Here is a 19,022-nt window from a genome sequence, read left to right on the forward strand (position 1 = left end):
GGGGGTCCGAGCCCACAGCCCTTTCCAGTGAACAGCTCTGAGGTCAGAGAGAAAGGGGGACTGGGTGCTGGGGTGAGGTGGTCATTGGTAATGGGGTTGTTTGGGGAGTTAAGATCAGGACCAGTGTCTGTGCAGAGGTCAGAGCCTGGCGTAGAGGACCAGGCAGGGGCTGATGGGGACAGACACCGAACAGGCCAGAGGGCCTATGGGCTGGTGCAGGTGGCTGGCTACAGGAGAGACACGCAAGGTGAAGGGTTTGGCCTCTGCTAAGCCCTGGCCCAGGCTGGAGGGTCAAACACAGGCCCAGGACTCTCCCTCTTGGCACATTGTGAGGGAGAGCCCCACATCATTGTGACCCGCTTACCCCCAGGAGCCTCTGGGACAGGAAGGCGGCCGGTGGCACTGTGGGCACAGTGGGCTGGGGGCCTAGGAGCTCCGGTGGCCCTAGGGACTCCCATGGCCATGGCTGAGCAGCCCCGGCCCCAGTGGGCCTCGTGTCACAGCCCCAGCACCAACAACTGCCAGGACCTGGGCAACTCCATCCTGTTGCTACTGGGCCTCATCATCTGCGTTCACATTGGCATCAATACGGTGACACTGGTCAGAGTGGGGCCGGGTGGGAGGGTGCTGGCAGGTTGGCTGGGGGGCAGGCCGGGTGGCCGGGGCCTGCCTGGGGTCACTGTGTCCTCCCCCACCTAGGTCTGGCGCAGACTCCGTGGCTTCTTACACCACGAGTTTCGTGTTAATTGTGAGAAAGGTAAGTGGAGGATGGGGAGGTTGGGGAATAGGAAAGGCAGAAACCAGGTGTTCTGGCCCTGACCCTAAGCGGGCCCCTTCCCCTCCCGCTCTCCCCGCTCAGACACCATAACTATGCAGCTTCTCTTCCTGCACCCTGCCTCTCCATCCCTGGAGGAGCCAGGCTCCCCACCAGCCTCTCACCTGTCCCCGATCCACAGAAACTTCTAAGTTATGCTCACCTGGGAAGCAGACCCAGCCCCCTGCAGTCCGCCTTCGGTGCACCATGGACCCTGTGAAAATGGCTGTGCCCCCCCCACCCACTCGCTGCCGTCGCCGTCGAGGCTCTTCAGCATGCCGCGCCCACCGCCCTACAGCCTGGGCCCCTGACACTGACAGCGATGATGAGAAGCCCCCACGTCAGCAGACAACAATCTGCTCCCACAACTGGGATTGCCCCAGGGACTGGGAAGGCCTTCAGTCCACCCAGGGGTTCTGGACTCCCTGGGCCCAGGATGCTGTGGAGCCGCCTACCCAGACCATCCGCTTCCAGCAAACTGTAGAGGGAAGGCCGCTCAAAAGAGAGACGCAGTCAGAGCTGGGCCTAGAGGCCTACGTGTACCCTGTGAACCCCCCGCCCCACAGCCCTCAGGCCCTGAGCCACAGGAACAGTGGAGGGGGGCCCCAGGCAGAACAGGAGCAGTGCTCGCCAGCCCAGCCACCCATCCTGGGCCCGGCCCACGTCCCAGACATCCCCCGGCGCCACTCCTCAGGGCGCGTAGCCGATAATGCCAGAGACATGAGGCGGCAGCTGCGGGAGCTGATCAGGGAGTTGGAGGCCCTGTCCCACTGTTACTCCCCGGTCTCTGGATCCAGCACGGCTTAGGGGACGGGAAAGGCCTGGGTATACCGTTCCCTGACAGAGAGGTGACTGGGAGAGGAATAAAAAGAAGAGAGGAGGTGGTTTGTTGTGGTGTGGGGGGTGCCAGGGCCCACACAGCACGCAGAAGCCTGGTTGCTAAGGAAATGATCTCCCTGGCAACAGGGCCTAGAGAGCCCTGAGGACCCTCATCAACCTCTTGGCCTCACCAGGCCCTGTCCTCAGCCCTTTCCCAGGCCCTTCTTGGTTCCAAGGCTCCCACCTGCCTCTACTCTGTTCTTTAGTGCCCAGGGAAGCCCCCCAAATCCCATTGCAGATCCCCAGGCAGTACTGCACTTGAGTGGAGACCCTCATCCCCATGGCCTCAGTCTCTCAGAGGTCCGGCTCCTACCAGAGCCCAGGTTTAGGCTGCAACTACAGGTGAGGTGTGGTCCCTCTGAAGCCCTGGTTTCTTTGGGGAGGGATGGCTGAGAGTGAGGGTACCCAGGCCCTCACAGTTCCCCAGTCAGAACCCGAAGCTCCTGTACACTCAAGAAGGCTTGGAGCGGAGGATAAAATATTGAGGACACTCGCAAGGGCTGCCTCCACACAGCCCTCTGTGACCTCACTCCTCTGATTAGCACTTCCATGTCACAAATGAGGAGACTGAGGCTCAGAGACGCCAAGTGACTTATTCATGGTCACACGGACACCAAGGATCAACTTCATGGCCTCAGACACTCCGTCCCCCTGCTCCCACAGGTAGATTCCCATTGCTACTGAGTCAGCCTGGCCCATCAGAGTCTCTTCGCACCTTCCTCAGTTTCCCATGTAAACTCATCAGAATATTGCATCCACTGGACAGCAGGGAAACCCAGGCCCTACCTACTTCTAGACGGTTGGGATCACACACACGCACACAACTTGGGAACAAGGAGCCAGGTCGAAGGGACTAGACCTCACCTTCCATACCAGATGGGTTCCTGGAATGTGATCAGATAGGCCTTTTATGAATCACCCTGCTTCTCTGTTCATTTTCATTTGACTAACGTTATTGATCATTTTAAGCTGATTCCATTAAGTGGGTCTATATTGAGCACCTGCTATGTGTTTGGAGTCTTGATGGAAAATGCCCACTGGCTGTTTCTATTTGTTTCTTTCTTTTTTTTTCTTTTTGGCCATGCAGTGTGGTTTGCAGGATCTTAGTTCGCCAACCAGGGATTGAACCGGGGCCCTCAGCAATGAAAGCACGGGGTCCTAATCACTGGACCTCCCGGGAACTCCCTGTTCCTCTATATCTGTTGAGATGTTCATTGTGCAAACAAAATGACTTGAGGTTCCCCCGGTACCACTTTCACAGACCCCAGCAATGAACCCGGTTTATAATAGTAGATTCCTTTTGTCATATCAACAATTACATCTATTTTGTGCTTTGTGACTTTCATGTGGTTTTCTTAAGACAGCAGCTAACCGTTTTTCAACTCGGAGGGTTGGCTCAGTGGGAGGGCAGTTGGTTAGGAAGGAGAGAAGCCATGGTTGGGGGTGGTCTCTGGCAAAGGTGGCAAACCCTTGCTCTGAAGCGAAGGGGCCAGTGGGCTCAGTGACCACCAACACCTAAGGCTGCAACCCCTGGCCAGGAAGGGGTGGGCACGGTGGGTGCTAGAGGGGTTATGACAGGGAAATGGGCAGGACAAGGAGGGGATGGTGCAGTGGGGCGACCCCAGAGGGGACTCTTACTGTCACTCATCCATCTAGTCACCCTTGCTGCTGGCCCCAAGCAGGCGTGGGTGGGGAATCCCAACAGGCTACATAAGCTGCCATAATGTCTCGAACAATGAAATGGAGGAAATCCTTTATGCATGATTCAGTGCCTATGAAGACTGTCTCTCATCTGTAGCAACCATGTTTGCAAATCAAGTTAAGCATGGCCCCATGGAGACAGAAGGACAGACTGAACTCTGGGGACTAAGCTCCATGTAGTGGGAGCCGAGGGCAGAGATGGCCACATAAAGGGCCAGCTGAGTGGATGAAAGATTGGCCACCTGCGCATTGTGACTCCCTGCTACGTGCCTCATTATGACCATGCTCCCTCACCTGTTGGTGGGTGACCCCAGGTCCTGGCATGAGTGCAGTGTGGGTCAGGGCCGGTGGTGGTGGGGGGGGGGCGGCCCAGGTGGCCCTAGGAGCCCCCCACCATGGAAAACCAGCTCTGGTATGACAACCTGGGGTGCTGCCATCAATACCAAGAAAGTACCCAGAATGTGGAGGACTTCCTACTCCTGCTGCTGGGCCTTGTCATTCTTGTCAACATTGGGATCAACAGGGCAGCTATGGTCAGCGATGGTTGGGGACCACCAGTAGGGGTGAAGAGGGCTGAGGGTGGGAACCAGCTGCAGCCTGCACCTCCGTCTGCAGGAACGGTCTTGGCTGGGACGGGGGTGAGGGTAGAGAGCCTGGCCTTCATTTTCACACACCTCCCCCCAGATATGGCATGGGCTCCAGAATGCCTTAGACAAGACCATCTATTGGATTACTCAGAAAAGTAAGTACGGAAGACAGGTAGGGGGCACCCCGCCCCCGCCATTCCCAGGGCCCTAGAAACCCAGGCCCCCAGGTTCCCAACCCTGAACTCTTCTGACAGTTGCCCTGCCCTCACGGACTCTCGCCTCCCCCAGATGAAATCTCGCAGGCTTGTGAAAGTTCCCCCAAATATCCTCCAGCCAAGGCCCGAGACGTCCACATCCACTGCACCCTGGACCCTGTGGAAGTGAAAACGGCCCGGCCCACTTGCTACTCCTCGTCCTCCTACCATCATCTCCACAACCGTAGCCGCAGCTGCAGCCGCCGCCCCTGCAGCCACCAGCGGAGACCGAAGAACCGCAGACAATTCCCCTACAGCCGCTCAGTCTTCCATAGGCTGCATCGCAGCCACAGGATGTCACAGCTGCGGCTGATGCCCTCCTTTGATCGGGAGGACCCGGACTCCTACCTGGAGGAGGAGGATGACCTTTCCTTCCCACAACCCAAGTACCCGCGGGGGTGCTGGGGAGGGCTCTACCAGCGGATGGGCCTGCCCTCCAACGTGGGCCTCTGGGGCCGCCAGGGTGGGATCCTGGCCAGCCTGCCACCACCCTGTCTCTACCTGTCGCCCGAGCCGCGCCGCATGCCCAAGCGTGTGGAGGCCAAGTCCGAGCTAAGGCTGCAGTCCCTCGGGGCCCCCTGCTCACCATCCCGCATCTGGGGCAACGTGGAGGCTGACCAGTGGCCCTCGTCTCCACCACCTCCCCGACGGCTGCCCCCTAACCCCTCGTGGGTCCCTGGGGGGCACAGCACTTACCCCTCAAGGGGCCAACTCCCGTATGACTGCTGGAATCAGCGGCAGCGTGGTCTGGAAGGCTCTGAGCCTCCATCCGCTCTGGTGCCTCGGGGCTGCCGGCCCGAAGCCCGGCAGCGCAACTCCCCCCAGGCCCACAGACAGAGCCTCCCCAGCTGTGCTCACAGCCAGCCCAACGGCAGCCCGCACCCCTCCACGGAACACTTGAACTACTCCCGGGATCCCCACGAGGTACGGCGCCGGGCGGCCGAATGGGCCGAGATGCCGCCCGTGCGGCGCCCTCTGACCACCTCTGCCTCCCTCACGGTGCTGGCCGAGGCCTCGTACCGGCGGGCCCCGGCTCCCAGCTCAGCCCTGCTCGTCCGCTCCTCCCAGCCCCTGCCCGACGTCCAGGCTACCGAGCACCCTCCGCCCCGGCCCACCTTCATGCCACTCAGCCGGAACCCGGGGGGCAATGCCAACTACCAGGTGTATGACAGCCTGGAGCTGAAGCGGCAAGTGCAGGAGAGCCGAGCGCGGGCCAACTCGCTGCCACCTTCCACCTCGGCCTCGAGGCCCTCTCTGCACGGGAGCCAGACCGGGAAAATGAACTGACCAGCAGCAAACGGGGGCGGGGGCGGGGGGCGGCAGGGCATGGAGAGAGGAATAAAGAGCGCCAGAGTCCAGGAAGCATTGGTGGTCTGTGGCTTGGAAGCGCCACTCCTTCTGCCAGCCTGGGTCCCTGCCCTTGGCTTCCTGCAATAAGAAGCCAGTGTCCCCTTCTTGGCCTGAGGGTCCCCTTGGTTTAGTGGCCACAGTCCTGCCAGCAGGCCCCTCCTGGTCCTATACCATGCACTAAGTAGATCTGCAGCTGCAGACTCCAAACCACTGGTCTCTGGGCACCTCCTCTGTGTCTCAGCTGTCCCTGTCCCCAGAGAGCCTCATACAAGAAGCTGCTCCCAAACTGGGAGATTCCACATCTGGGCAGGTCCAGCTCCACGCCCAGTGAAGGGCATGAAGAAGGCTGAGGCTCTGGACTCCAGCCAGGCCTTCCCCAGGGCTCTGAGGCCAAGGTCTTCCTAGTCTCAGGAGGGGCCAAGAGATGGAATGTGTCATTTGAACAAGTGAGTCAGCGGGCGGTGAGTGAATGATTGACCGCTCGAGGGGAGGTGTGCCGGCCTCCGGGTCCTGTTTGACTGTCCAGGCTCAGCTTACCTGACCCTGGTTACCAGGGAATGCCACCCTGGGCTCTCCTTTTCCTCCCCCTCCCTCATTGTGACCCCACCACCTGCCCCATTATGACCCAGTCCTTCTCCCCCTCCCCCACCAGAGGAGTCTGGCTCCCAGTGACTATGTGGAGGCCGGGGGGCCCAGGCAGTCCTGGGCCCCCCGGCCATGGGTGAGCGAAGCCACTACCGAGCCCAGCCGTGCTCTGGCACCAACCCCAGGAAATGCCAGGACCTAGGAGACTCAATTCTTCTGATCCTGGGCAGCTTCATCTTGCTCAACGTGGGGATCAACGTGGTGACTCTGGTCAGGGCAGGATCTGGGCAGCGGGGTTGGGGGAGCCCTGGGGTCTTGAAGGGGCTGAGGTGGGAGGGCTGCTGGGGTGTGGCCGGACAAGGGTTGGATTTCAGGGCTCACCCTGCTCCCGGCCTCCCCCCTCCCCTGCTTCCCTCAGCTCCGGAGGCATCTGAAGAGCTCCTTGCGGACACTTTTCCGTCATGTTTTCCCCAAAGGTGAGTGGGCGCCAGCGTGGGCTCAGGGGATGTGGGCCTGTCCCCTTTCTTCTATCCCTGCCTCGATTCTCAGCCCCTCAGGAACCCAGGCCCTGTCCCATCTCGCCTTTCCCCGCAGACAAGCAAGCCAGCTGTGTAGGCAGCCATCGCATGTGCATGCGCTGCTCCGTGGATCCCAAGAACCTGCGCTCAAGAGTTTCTTCCCGCTTCCGCCATCGCCCAAGCTTCCTGCTCGGGCACCCAAACCACCTTGACTCGTGGATACCAGACTCAAAAAATGAGAAGGCTTCTGGGTGCTGCTGGATGCCGCCTCAGTGTGGACGGGCTGGGGCTCCCATGGAGGCTCCACGGGGACTGTGGAAGGAGGGGGTAGTGGGAGCTGGCGAGGCCCCTCCGGTCACAGCCTTAAAGTCCCGAGCCACCTTTTACTCCAGGCAAGAGACATCTTCCAAGCTCCGCAGGATGAGCAAGGTGGACGTGCTTCCAGGCCGCCTGCCCCAAGAGAGCAAGACGAAGACCCCAGACTATGACCCAGCCCAGGCTCCAGCCCGGGCCCAGACCCGCCCCCCAGTTCAGCCCCCTGCACATGCTCCTGCCAACGCCCAGACCTTCGCCTCAGCCCACCCCCCTGAGCACACCCCCCCCCCCACCCCAGGCCGAGACCTGCTCCCGAGGCCACGCCCATGAGCACACTTCCGCCCAGGCCCAGGCCTTCTCCCCAGTGGACCCCACTGGGCACACTCCTGCCAAGGCCCAGAACTTTTCCTCAACCCACCCCTCTGAGCACGCCCCACCTCAGGCCCAGACTTGCTCCACGTTCCACCCCCCTGAGCACACCACCCCCCAGGCCCAGACCCCCTCCCCAGCCCTCACCCCTGAGCACAGCCCTGCCCAGGTCCATGGCCCTGAGCATACCTCAGCCCATACCCCAGCCCAGGCCCAAGCCCAGGCCCCCTCAAATGCCTCAGCCCAGTCCCTGGGCCACACTTCTCTCTGCACCCTGACCCATGCTCATCTGACCTATACCCATGCCAACACTCTGGTCCCTCCCCCACCTTCGGCCCCAGTCCCTCCCCCAACTTCTGCCCCTGCTACTACTCCTGCCCTAGCCCCTACACCAGCCCCTGTCCCGATCTCTGCCACAACCTCTGTCCCAGTGCAGGTCATGGCCCTGACGACCACTCCATTCCCTTCCACCACCCCGACCCCCATCCTAGCTTCTATTCCCTCTACCTTGTCTGCCTTCAGCCAAGGCCTCTCCTCCGGCCAGGTGGTCTACGATGCCCGCAGGGTAAAGCAGAACGTGGTCCATGTGTGTCCCCCTCAGAACTCTGGGTACTCCAGAAAGGACTTGGGTACCGTCTGCAGGCCCCAAGAGGGGCATGGTCTGGTGAGCTCTGGTACAGCTGAGCAAACACTGAAGCAATGTAGTGGGGACAGTGCCAAGCCCTCCACAGGATCCATACTGGGTTACCTGGAGTTGGGGAATATGGAATGGAAGATCTCAAATGATGCCAAAGACAAATTTGTGCAGTCCAAGACCTTCCCTTACTGCAGCTTCCATCCTTGCAGTTCTGAGAAGAGAAACACGGACCCCCAGGCTCCAGTCTACCCCAAATTCCTGGTGTACTCCAAGGATGCTGCACCTTCTCAACCTTGCTTCCATTCTCCAACCAGTGCCCAGAGCTCACCATGCGCCATGCCTCCACCATGCACTCTTTCTCTGCCTCTTGTTTCTCCCAGATCCTTTGTCCTTCATCAACACAGCAACCACCACAAGCCCTCCGCCTTAATACAACCCCCCACCTTTCCCCCAACCTCCAAGTCTCCTCCGTCTGTCCTCTCTTCCCAGGGCCCCATCCCTCCCCAGTTAGCCACTACGTCCCAAACCCCAAACCAGCCCCAACCCCCTGAACTTCGTGAGAGTCTAGGCCTCAACCAAGGCTCTGTCCTCCAAAGGACCCCAGGCCCTGCAAGAGAGTGTAGGGTTTCCAGAAACCCAGGCCTTACCCCAAATCCAGGCCTCCACAAGAACCCTCTAGGAACTGACTCTGTCCAAGCTTTGGGCCCACATCAGACCCGGAAGTTATTTAGATCTGAGGCAGTTCCTCGAAAGGAGGATGCAGGGCAGCACATACCATGGACTTCTGTCCCACCCAGTCAGAACTCCTGCTCTCCCAAGGCTCAGGTGACCTACAATGACCTGCAAACCTTCTCAGAGGTACCTGTGCTGATTGAGCTGCAATCATCCTCCCGGCGAGCAGGCAGCCAAGACTGGGTGTACCACGCCATGGATACAGTTCCTAAAGCCTGCCAGAACTATCGCCAGATGTCTACGCCTCCCAAGACCAGCTGGAAGCCCTACTGTCCTGGGTCAGGCACCCGGCTAGGGCGTGTGGTCTTTGACGCCCGCCAGAGACAGTTCAGAGCGGGCAGGGACAAATGCGAAGCTCTGTCTCCCAGGCGCCTTCACCGAGAGACATCCAACAACTCACCGGAGACCATCAAGGAGTGGGGATATCAGGGGACAGATATGCATGAGGAATAAAGAGACAAGAGAAGTGTTCTGTGGTTGTGTGAGGACATCCACCCCAGCCCCATCCCACAGGGCCTGATGAGGACCTAAACTATCCCTGCTTTCCCTCCATCGCTGTCTAGCTAAATCCGTTATCCCCAAGGCCCTAGAGCTGCATTGTCAATTACAGTAGCCACTAGCCAAATATGCCTATTAGAATATAAAGTAGTTAAAATTAAGGAAAAGTAATTCTGTTAAAAATTAAGTTAAAAAGTTAAAAATTCTCTTCCTCAGGGAACAGAATTTCCCTGGCGTCCAATTCTGTTCCCTGGTGGTCCAGTTGTTGGGACTTGGCGCTTTCACTGCTGTGGCCGGGGTTCAATCCCTGGTCGGGGAACTCAGACCCTGCAAGCTTCATGGCTTGGCCAAAAAAGGAAAAAATTCTGTTCCTCAGTGTCATGATCTTCTAAGTGCTCAGTAGTCACATGGAGCTAGCGGATACTGTATTGGACGGCACAGGTTTAGAACGTTTCCATCATCATGGAAAATGCTATTGGAGAGCAGTGCTTTAGAGTTTAGAGCAATTTTCCTTTCCCTGTCACCCACCCCCAGCATCTTAAAGCTCCCCCAGAGCCCAGGGAACTTAGTTCTTTTTAGGGTGGCTCAGAAGCCACCCTCTGGGGAGGAGGTAAGATGTAGGCATGGACACCCAACGCCTGATTTCCCCAGACTGTGAGAAGAAGCCCAGGCTTCAGTTTTCCTGATCTGGTCTCTTGGGTCACGACCAGAGGTATGGAAACTTGCCTCCCCCGTTCTGGGCTGTGTTTGGGGCTCGTGGTTACTGAGGGAGAAGACCTCTCTTGGTCAGTGACTAGGAAACCTTGTGTTTTAGGCTCCCCAAATTGAGCCTTGGATTCTGACGGTCCCCTCCTTCATAGGTCTCTAAGTTTTTCGAGGTGTCTCCACTTAATTTTCTTGCCCATGGACTTAGGCCTAGTTCACTGTGGAGACAGACCCCTAGGAAAAAGGAATGTAAGAATTCCTGGTCCAGCAATGCATTGGTCTAATCTGTGAGCGTGTCTCTGGTGTCCTATCTTTCTGTCCTATTATTCTGGCTCCTAGTTTCAGCCTGGACTTAAGCTGTGTCCATGATAGCACTGGCCGCTGAAAGCAATTTCCTTCCCTTCATAATTTTTCATTGCCCTGCCCTAGCCCAGCTGGAGTATCCTCTGGACTTGATTTTCAGTCCTGATAGCTCTTCTGTATACACACATAAGCTGCGAGATTGCAAAGTGTTTTCCCTGCCACCACTTGTGTGTCTGAGGTGGGCAACACTAATATGTCCCTTCCCTGAGTCAGATGTCCGTCCCTGGGTCACTACATGCACACTATCAGTGTGTTCTTGTCTAACATTACCACCACCGATTCCAAGGAGATACGTCCCAGCGGGAGAGCCCATTCCCAACACCTCTCTGGCTCAGCTCTGACCTTGGACAAGTCATGTGCAACCTTTCTAGGCTTGCAGTCTCACCTCTAAAATGAAGTTATAATTGCATGCAAGAACCCTTCTAGATTTAAATGACCAGGGCTCCTCTACTCCCAAGTGAGATGTAGAGTCCCCTATTTCTCCGCATGCCCTAGTGTATGTCCCTCATTATTGTTTGCTATTCAGATCCATCCTATTAGGCCTCTGTTCTAACCCCAAGGAGTGTTTGTGCGGTTGACCTGGTCTTGTAAAGACACAGAATAGTTTATCTGCATAGAAACTACAACTTCCATCAGGCACTACTTCAACGGAACCGGAAAGGATGTGGGGGCGTGGCCCCAACGCCCTGGTAGTTTTGAAGACAAACTACAACTCCCAGGATAGCCGCGGGATCTCTGCAGAGCGAAAGGATGGACTGAACTCTGACTGGAGGCCGGGCTGGTCCGGAACCACCCCGACAGCCTCCAGAAAGGGGCGTGGTTATAATTTAGGGGTGTGGCCTTGCAGGCAGCAGGAAGAAGTTACCTGTTGAATCTTCCTATCCGTTCTCTTCCCAGCCTTTGTAGCTACCCCTAAGAGGGAAGCCGTAAACCACTAGCCTCTTCTGAAAAAGAGGTAAGGGGACGTAGACAAGGGTCAGCGAAGGAGGCTACTGCATTCCTTAGGAGGGGCCAAACAGCTACTTTCTACCTGCTGAGTCAGGTGAACCGTTCCATGGGGGCGGGGACCAGCATATGAGAAAAGGGCAAGGACGGAGGAGGTGTTTATTTGTTCCCTTTCAAGACTAAATTTAGGGCCCTTCGTCTGCAGACCCATTGGCGGACTGTGCCTTGGGAACCCTCTTGGCCTCTGGAAGAGAAAAGAACGGGGGCCAGTTTTCCGCAGCAAAAGGAACGGCCCGTCTGGGCTTCCTCCCGTCTGTGTATTTCCTAGCCCCAAAACGACAGAGCCATATGGCTTCCGCGGTCTGGGGGAGTGCTCCCTGGTGGGGCCCACCGCCCCCAGCCCCAGCCCGGCCGCTCACGGACATCGACTTCTGCTCTGGGGCGCAGCTGCAAGAACTAACCCAGCTGATCCAGGAGCTGGGTGTGCAGGAGAGCTGGAGTGAAGGTCCCAAGCCAGGACCAGATCTCCGCCAGGCCAAGGACTTTGTTTTCTCTTTGCTTGGTAAGTAACCCTCCCAGCCTTCGGGAACTTGCAGCTCTCAGCTCCGCCTCACCCCGCCCCGGCTCTGGATCACGCCTTTACGATCCCTTCTCTTTCCTTAGGTCTCGTTCACCGCCGGGACCCTCGCTTTCCTCCTCAGGCAGAGCTCTTGCTGCTTCGTGGCGGGATTCGCGAGGGCTCCCTGGATCTGGGGCCTGCGCCTCTAGGTCCCTACGCTCGGGGACCTCACTACGACGCCAGCTTCACCCTCCTGGTGCCCGTGCTTTCGCTAGATGGTACTGGGCAGGAGCTGCAACCGGACGTGGGATCCTGTTACGCATGGCTCTTCCTCCCAGAGCAAGTACGCGGAACCTCGGTCCGGGAGGCATGGCAGGATTGCCTAGGACCCCCAGTCCCAGGAGGACGTGATTCGATCTACCCAGCCCAAAGCAAACAAACTCCCAAGGATCCGCAAATCTCCGTGGACCAGCTGCACGGTGACGTCACTGAGCCTGAGGCACACGAGTCTTTGGAAAAATCACCTAGTAATGTTTCAGTGCCAGAATTGCCTCAACAAGACGTAACCGATGTTGACTTTCCCTCACCACTGAAAACAACGAATGGTGACGTCACCAAAGCAGCCGACGTTAGCCCAGTGCCACAGCCGTCGGAGGCTCGGGAGGCATGGCCCACATTGTGCCCCGCCCAGGTGGCTGCCTGGTTCTTTGCTTCGCTGGCTGCGGTCGCTGAGTCCCTGTTTCCGGTCCCGGGTGCCCCGCGCTTGGTCCACGCAGCCCGCCACGCGGGGGTCACCACCATCCTCCTGGCTACGCCTGGGCCCCCGCGCCGCCTCCTGCTTTTCGACTTGATCCCCGTGGTGTCCGTGGCCGGCTGGCCCCAGGAGGCTCGGAGCCACTCGTGGGCCGGCCCGCTGGCCTCGGAGTCGTCTTCCTTCTACCTGGTGCCCGGCGGCGGCGGCACAGAGCGGCCGGGCGCCTTCGGATGGCAGCTCTGCTTCGCCCGCCAAGAGCTGGCGCTCAAGACGCGCATACCCGTTCCCCTGCTGCAAGCGCACGCGGCGGCCCAGGCGCTGCTGCGCCCGCTGGTGGCCGGGACTAGGGTCGCGGCGCCTATCTCCTGCGGACGTTGCTCTACTGGGCGTGCGAGCGGCTGCCCGCGCTCTATCTGGCGCGACCCGAGAATGCGGCCGCCTGCTGCCTCGGGCTGCTGGATGAGCTGGGCCGGGTGCTCGAGGCCGGGACGCTGCCCCACTATCTTCTGAGTGGCCAAAAGCTCGGTGCGGGGGACGGCGCCGCTTCGCTGCTCCGGGCGTTGGCCCTGCTTCGCAGGGACCCTGCCCGCGCGCCGCTGTGGAAGAGGCCAAGGCTGCACGCAAGGGGGGCGGCTTAGCCGGCGTGGGAGGCGGGGCCCATTAAAGACGCTGTTCCTACTAACCTGGAATGTGCTTCTGTTGGCCAGCGGGATGTGGAGGGGACTGCTCCCCTCACCTGGGAGACAGGCTGAGCGCCTTGGGCCCGAAGAACCCGTTCTAGAAGGCCTCCTCGCCGGTTCCTCCGCTTCCTCCCACCCTCCTCCCGCCGCATCCCTGGCACAGGTCGTTCCATTCTGGCCTCTCCACTTTCCAAATCTGTGGCCAGCACCCCTCCTGCTCCCATGCAGCCTCTGGCATCCATCTCCCGCCAGTTCTTATGGTCTTTTCTCTTAGGAGTCAATAGGGATGGGGGTAACATATTTGCTGAAAAAACGTGTAAAGGAGAAAGGTATGGAGACCAGGGACTGACCAATTTGTCTCACACAAAAGCAGAGATATTAAGGAGGCCGGATTTCACCCCAGGCTAGACCTCACCACCACCGCTATCTCTTCAGTTATTTCCCCCACCTTCCTCATCCAGTTCTGTCCTCCATCCCGGGCAGTAGGGTCCCTTTCTCCATTCTCGGGGCATCTGCCATTCCATCTATCTAAGCCCAACCTCTCCCCCCATCCAGAGTTCCATTCAGTGGAGTCGCCTCCTTGTCCCTCCTCCTCTGAACCCCGAGACATGCGAGACATGCGGCCTTGTCTTGGCTCCACCTGTCTCTAAGACCGTCCCCCCTCCCCTGTGTACCGGGAGCCTTCTCTCCACAGTGTCCCTGAGACCTCCCCTTCCAGGCCCCCTGCCCCCTGCCATGCAGTCCCCGGACTGGAGGCTCCCTGCCCTCGCCACCACCACGGCCTGTCTCCCAGCCCTGCTTCTGGCCCTGCTCTCACCCCTGCTGCCACGCTCATGCCCTGAGCAGCCAGGTCCCACCAGGTGCTCTACCCAGAGGGAGCCTAGGGGCCGGCCGTGACTTCCGGGGCTGCTGAGACCCTCAGATCCTTGGGCCCGGGAAAGGGGTCAGAGAGGGGGATGTCTGAAAATGGTCCTGGCTGATCACTTCTTTCCTTCCACACTCACACCCTCCAAAGCCTTTTCCCGAGATGGCGCGGGGGGTTCCAAAACTGACAAAGCCAGGGCATAAATCTTCTGCACCCCGGGCTCAGCCAGTTCCTGGAGCCCTTTGCCCTTTTCATGGCCACCAAGCCATAGATTTATAGGTCCACTGGAGCTCAGGATTAGTTTCCTTCTTTCCCTACTCCACCTTTTGCCTTGTTCCAGACAGGTTCTGGAACACCAGGCACCCCAGCCAGGGCCATTTCTGCACTCAGGGTCTGTGCTGGAACACAGGCATGCTGCCAGGCTCTGTTCTGGATCCATCAGGCTTCTGTCCTTCACCCAGATGGACCCCTGGTTTCCAAGTGGAGAGAGGCTGGATTTGGGCCCTGTCCAGCTGTTGGTCTTGGCCTGAATTGAGCCAGTCTCAGATCACCACAGGTTTAACTTTCTTACCCCAGAGACACCCAATTCTAGAGCGTGATGTTCTAGACACGTACGGAGCCATACTTCCTTCTGAATCTCAGCTCTAGGACATAGACCACGACTCTCAGCCCTTCCCTCTAGGATGGAACTAGACCCTATATAGCCATGTTATTGCTCTAGAGTAAGAGTTCTAGACCCACGCTCCCACCTTCTCTAGTGATACCTGTTAAGCAGGAGCTCTGGAAAGGACACAGCTATGATTCACAAAGAACTAAGTTCTGGATGGATCAAGAACCACTTCTTGTTTTCCCTAGACAATTTTCCAAAAATCTTATTCTTCCTATAGAATGCTAACCTTATTTTTTACATGCAGTTTCTAGCTCCTGCAACTCAGCTGGGGTCCTGCCAGGGAACAGAGGCTGAGGAAGGGCAGAGGAATTTTGGAAGGAATCCCTGGCTCATAGAAGGGCAGCTAGGATGGGGAAGGGGCCAGAACTATGGCATGACTGGACCTGTGCCTGGGTTGGGGGGACGTGAACACTTAGCTACCTCAGCAGGAATTCCTTCCAGGTCCCCTTTAAAGCTGAGGTCTTTAGGGTAATGGGTCTAGAATCAAAAAGACAAATGGGACATAGCTTTGACCTCCCCAAATGAGGAGACCCCAATTCAGCAATAAGTCCCACCCTTCTCCCCTACGGGTCAGGCCAAGGAGGGTGAGGGCCTCTTGGTCTCTAGACCTCATACACCCCTCCAGCTTCTAACTGAACAGAACTTGCTTTACCTCAGCTGGATGTCAGGTACCCAAAAAGGCTCTGCTCCCAGGGGACCGGTCTCCACTCCATGCTTTCTCAATTAAAGACGATTTATACAATTGAAGTGTTATCTGCCATCTGTGGGTAGCAGGCTTTGGCAGTTGCTCGGGGAGGGATCAAGTCCCAGGGGCGGGGCGGGCGGGGCGGGGCGGGTGGGCTGGGCTGCCCCCCAATAACAGGTGCACATTCCTGGGCGCCTCGTCACTTCCCCTGCGCTGGCTGTCCTGGCGGCTCACCCAAGCGGACTCACTGAGCGACGCGGGCGGGCTATGACACCAGGGGCGCTGCTGCTGCTGCTGCTGCTGCTGCTGGGGGCGTTGGGGGCGCCGTTCGCCCCGGGTAAGTCTGGGCCTCAAAGGGGTAAGGTAAACATGAGATCTAGAAACAGTCATGCCCGGATCCCCAAGTAGCATCCTCCGTAAGGCCTAGAGCTGAGACATGGAATCCCAAATACTAGCTGGGTGACTGTGGGCAAGTCACCCCACCTGTGTTCTTTAGTGTCCTTGTCTGCAAAATGTGAAAAAATACCTACTTTCCGGAGCTACTGTGAATGAGGATGAATCGAGATGATACAGGCACAGTGCCTGGTATCTACTCTGAGCTCCTCCCTCAGTATTTTCCCAGGCCTCTGAGGCTTGCTGCATAGGGAGGTGCTGTCTCTGAGTGTGATTCAGTGGATACTAAGAGTCCTGGCCCCTTCTCCCCATTATCTTCTCTTAGCCGTCTACTACAAGGCCTAACCATTTACCAGTAGAAATTCATCACCCTCTCCCTGACCCATCTTAAAATACAAATGCCCCCAAGAGAAGTAAGACTTTGAGCCAGTAGGCAAGAGCTGGAGGTCTTGGGGCTCACCCCGAGTCTGGATGGGCTGGAATGGGTGAGTTGGGGTGAAGGGTAGAGCAGGTAATCACTGCACACTTCAGTTAAAGAAGGAGGTATCTTTCGAGCCGTGGGGTTTCTCCAACGGAGGCTGGAACACCCAGATAAGAACAACGAGGAAGCCTCGGCAGTCCAGCCTTGACCCCTGCGGGGAGTGCGGTCAAGATACCCGGCCATAGGGGCAGAGCTGGCGGGTGGGCGGGGACATGCCTGCTCTGCAAGCTGATTGGCTGGCAGGTGCGCGCTGGCGGGGCCCGAAATTAGGGGCTACCAGGCCGTGAGGACCGCTAGTCCCACCACTCTCTCGGCCCCGCGGCAGCCGGAATCGGGCTTCTGCTTCCCAGCCCGCGGCGCCCCCACCACCTCGCTCCCCACCACTCCCCCGGCTTTCCGGGATCCGAATTTGGAGGCCCCTTAAAGGGTCCCCGTTGCTCTTCGCCCGGTCCTGCAGAACGGAAGTGGGGATCCTGGACTTCGGTCCCAGACGGTGGAGATCGGGATGGCTTCCGTGCTGATCCGAGAAGCCAAGGAGGGAGACTGTGGAAATATCCTGAGGCTGATTCGGCTGAGGGCTGCAGGCCGGAAACCGGGGTCCCAGAGGGGGTCAGAGCGGCGCTGCTGGAGTGGGGGCGGGAAGGAGGAGGTGGGAGCAGAGGGAGGAGCGCGCCCAGGGCTCCTGCTCTGGGAGCAGCGAGGCCCTCCTGCCTTAATCTAGCCTCTGTCCGCACGCTGTAGGAACTCGCTGAGTACGAGAAACTCTCAGACCAGGTGAAGATCAGTGAAGAAGGTACGGGCCCAACACCTGAGTCCTGACGGAGGCTGGGGTGGAAGTGACGGATGGGTTCCCCAGGCAGTAACTCCAGACTGGGCACACACCCAGGCCTTCTGTCTCTATCTCTTTGTCACAACTCCGATCTCTGCAGCCCTGAGAGCAGATGGCTTTGGAGAGAATCCTTTCTATCACTGTTTGGTAGCAGAGATTCTTCCTGTCCCCGGGGAGCCACAGGGTAAGAGCACCCCTATCTCAGAGGTGCCCTCTCCAGTCAGCCTCAAAGGTCTCTCCCCCAGGTGCCCAGCGGCCTGACCCTTCTTTTTTTCTCTCTCAGGGCCCTGTGTGGTGGGCTATGGGCTATACTACTTCACCTACAGCACATGGAAGGGACGAAACATTTATCTGGAAGGCATCTACGTGAAGCCAGAGTATCGGGGTACTGGGCAGAGGCCAGGCTGGGAGAAAAGCAACCCATAGACTGGACCACCATCCCTTGCCTCTTAATCCTAGCCTATGGTCTTTTCTGATCCCCTTCAACTCAGACAATCCCTCTTTTTGTCTTTTTCTCCCCACATCAGGTCAGGGGATTGGCTCCAAAATAATCAAAAAAGTGGCTGAGGTGAGGAGAGGGATGGAGCTACAAGCTGGGCGCTGGCAAAGCAAAGCTGTATGGGAGGCACCTGGGTTGAATGGAGGGCGAGAAAGTCTTTTCCTTTTTGACCCAGGAAAGTGAGTGGTGTCTTCTCCCACAGGTGGCCCTGGATAAGGGCCGCTCCCAGTTCCGCCTGGCAGTCCTAGACTGGAACAAGGGGGCTATGGACTTGTATAAGGCCCTAGGAGCCCAAGATCTGACGGAAGCTGAAGGTTGGCACTGCTTTCGCTTTGAAGGAGAGGCGATGAGGGAGTTGGCAGGAAAGTGACGCCATCCCTTGGGGATCTCCATTTCAGCTTCTTCATCCCCACCAGCTCAAGCAGTCCTCAGAGACTGTCTCCACTGACCAAGGCCTCCCGGAAGGAAGGGAAGGAGGGTTGGAGGTGAATATTCCCAGATGGAAAGAACAGAGGTGAGGAAGAGGCAAGCCTTCCCACCTCCTTGTTAAGGGTGAAAAATAAATGAGAATTCCCATGTGTTGATGTGGTGTTGGGTGGAGGAATTGAGGATGTGACAAGCTTCAGCTATTACGACCCTTCCTCAGTGTTTTCTGGTCAGTGGATATTGCTCCTGGGGATAAAAGTGGGCCTAAGATGACTTTCACCCACAATGGACCAGAATATTGGCTCTGGCCTCTAGCATATATATCAGGCTTGTTGGTCAGGTCTGGGACCCAGACAAAGGCCTCCAGTGTCTGGACTGGGCTGTGTGGAATCCGAGACTGAGGCAGGCCCACCGACTCAACAGATGGAACAGGCTGCCACCTGGTGGCGGCATTTTAGGGACACTGGGAAGGACCACTGGCCCCAACTTTTTAAAAAATCCGCTCAGCTAGCGAGTGCTTTTTCTTTTTCAAAAGTCACAAAGCCTTTTTTTTCAGTTCAACAGAACCAAAACAAACCTTTAGGACCCATGGAGACAAGAAGGGAAACAGGTTCATTTCCTACTTTCATAATATTTTATTATACAAGTAATGCAGGTTTGTTGTAGAGAAGTTTGAAGGGACGTATAAAAATAAAATCCATAGCCTTACTTACATCTCTACTCTTAACCCTTTGGTACTGATTCCTTAGATTTTTTCAATGTACATATATACATATAATTAGTTAAGTATGTGGGGATTTATGGGATCAACTCTTTTGCAACCTGTTTTTTCATTTAACAATAAATCAGAAACATCTTCCTAAGTTATTAAACACATCCTCACTTTCAGTGGTAACATATTATTCCTTTTGTGGAGGAACCATTGGTTA

General features: G+C 57.5%; 4 protein-coding genes and 1 pseudogene across 9 annotated transcripts in view; all 5 read left to right on the plus strand.

The window, feature by feature from the left end:
• The window catches only part of LOC103018148 (uncharacterized protein SPEM3-like), a 29,154-nt gene extending 21,684 nt beyond the window's left edge, over window positions 1-7,470 (plus strand). For 2 of the 3 annotated variants that reach the window (XM_057539381.1, XM_057539382.1), the window contains exons 7-8: window positions 6,589-6,646; window positions 6,765-7,470. In XM_057539381.1, the coding sequence (XP_057395364.1) occupies window positions 6,589-6,646; window positions 6,765-7,333 (627 nt within the window). In that variant the 3' untranslated portion in view covers window positions 7,334-7,470. Of the gene's footprint in view, window positions 1-6,237; window positions 6,441-6,588; window positions 6,647-6,764 lie in introns of all 3 variants that reach the window. The other variant, XR_009006857.1, reaches the window with a different exon arrangement.
• Window positions 50-3,032, plus strand: LOC130706688 (spermatid maturation protein 1-like). The gene is made up of 3 exons (XM_057539383.1): window positions 50-600; window positions 700-757; window positions 957-3,032. The coding sequence occupies exons 1-3, from the start codon at window positions 457-459 to the stop codon at window positions 1,619-1,621; spliced, it is 867 nt and encodes a 288-aa protein (XP_057395366.1). The 5' UTR covers window positions 50-456; the 3' UTR covers window positions 1,622-3,032.
• Window positions 3,790-5,522, plus strand: LOC130706687 (uncharacterized protein SPEM2-like). The gene is made up of 3 exons (XM_057539380.1): window positions 3,790-3,927; window positions 4,079-4,136; window positions 4,270-5,522. Exons 1-3 carry the CDS (start codon window positions 3,790-3,792, stop codon window positions 5,520-5,522), a joined length of 1,449 nt encoding a protein of 482 aa, XP_057395363.1.
• A 3,493-nt stretch (window positions 7,471-10,963) lies between the features above and the next one.
• Window positions 10,964-15,522, plus strand: LOC130706686 (transmembrane protein 102-like; annotated as a pseudogene).
• Window positions 15,523-15,645: 123 nt separating this feature from the next.
• On the plus strand, window positions 15,646-18,791 carry LOC130706689 (thialysine N-epsilon-acetyltransferase-like). Of its 4 annotated transcripts, XM_057539384.1 has the most exons (7): window positions 15,646-15,802; window positions 16,797-16,948; window positions 17,081-17,132; window positions 17,269-17,352; window positions 17,452-17,553; window positions 17,696-17,736; window positions 17,870-18,791. In XM_057539384.1, the coding sequence occupies exons 1-7, from the start codon at window positions 15,733-15,735 to the stop codon at window positions 18,035-18,037; spliced, it is 669 nt and encodes a 222-aa protein (XP_057395367.1). In that variant the 5' UTR covers window positions 15,646-15,732; the 3' UTR covers window positions 18,038-18,791. The 4 variants fall into 4 exon arrangements, with proteins under 4 accessions (XP_057395367.1, XP_057395368.1, XP_057395369.1 ...); XM_057539385.1 differs by lacking the exon at window positions 17,452-17,553; XM_057539386.1 differs by lacking the exon at window positions 15,646-15,802 and having other exon boundaries at window positions 16,845-16,916; window positions 17,870-18,789.
• The last annotated feature ends 231 nt before the right edge of the window (window positions 18,792-19,022 follow it).

The sequence above is a fragment of the Balaenoptera acutorostrata genome, unplaced genomic scaffold, assembly GCF_949987535.1.
Source record: "Balaenoptera acutorostrata unplaced genomic scaffold, mBalAcu1.1 scaffold_898, whole genome shotgun sequence".
Classification (NCBI taxonomy): domain Eukaryota; kingdom Metazoa; phylum Chordata; class Mammalia; order Artiodactyla; family Balaenopteridae; genus Balaenoptera; species Balaenoptera acutorostrata.

What these genes read in the sequence shown, in the direction of transcription:
- LOC130706689 (XM_057539384.1), top strand. Translation starts at nt 15,733, where the DNA reads ATGACACCAGGGGCGCTGCTGCTGCTGCTGCTGCTGCTGCTGGGGGCG. An exon ending in TGTCCCCGGGGAGCCACAGG is followed by an intron (nt 17,353 to 17,451) that starts GTAAGAGCACCC and finishes TTTCTCTCTCAG; the next exon opens with GGCCCTGTGTGGTGGGCTAT. An exon ending in CGTGAAGCCAGAGTATCGGG is followed by an intron (nt 17,554 to 17,695) that starts GTACTGGGCAGA and finishes TCCCCACATCAG; the next exon opens with GTCAGGGGATTGGCTCCAAA.
- LOC130706688 (XM_057539383.1), top strand. Translation starts at nt 457, where the DNA reads ATGGCCATGGCTGAGCAGCCCCGGCCCCAGTGGGCCTCGTGTCACAGC. An exon ending in GCATCAATACGGTGACACTG is followed by an intron (nt 601 to 699) that starts GTCAGAGTGGGG and finishes TCCCCCACCTAG; the next exon opens with GTCTGGCGCAGACTCCGTGG. An exon ending in TCGTGTTAATTGTGAGAAAG is followed by an intron (nt 758 to 956) that starts GTAAGTGGAGGA and finishes CCCGATCCACAG; the next exon opens with AAACTTCTAAGTTATGCTCA.
- LOC130706687 (XM_057539380.1), top strand. Translation starts at nt 3,790, where the DNA reads ATGGAAAACCAGCTCTGGTATGACAACCTGGGGTGCTGCCATCAATAC. An exon ending in GGATCAACAGGGCAGCTATG is followed by an intron (nt 3,928 to 4,078) that starts GTCAGCGATGGT and finishes ACCTCCCCCCAG; the next exon opens with ATATGGCATGGGCTCCAGAA. An exon ending in CTATTGGATTACTCAGAAAA is followed by an intron (nt 4,137 to 4,269) that starts GTAAGTACGGAA and finishes CGCCTCCCCCAG; the next exon opens with ATGAAATCTCGCAGGCTTGT.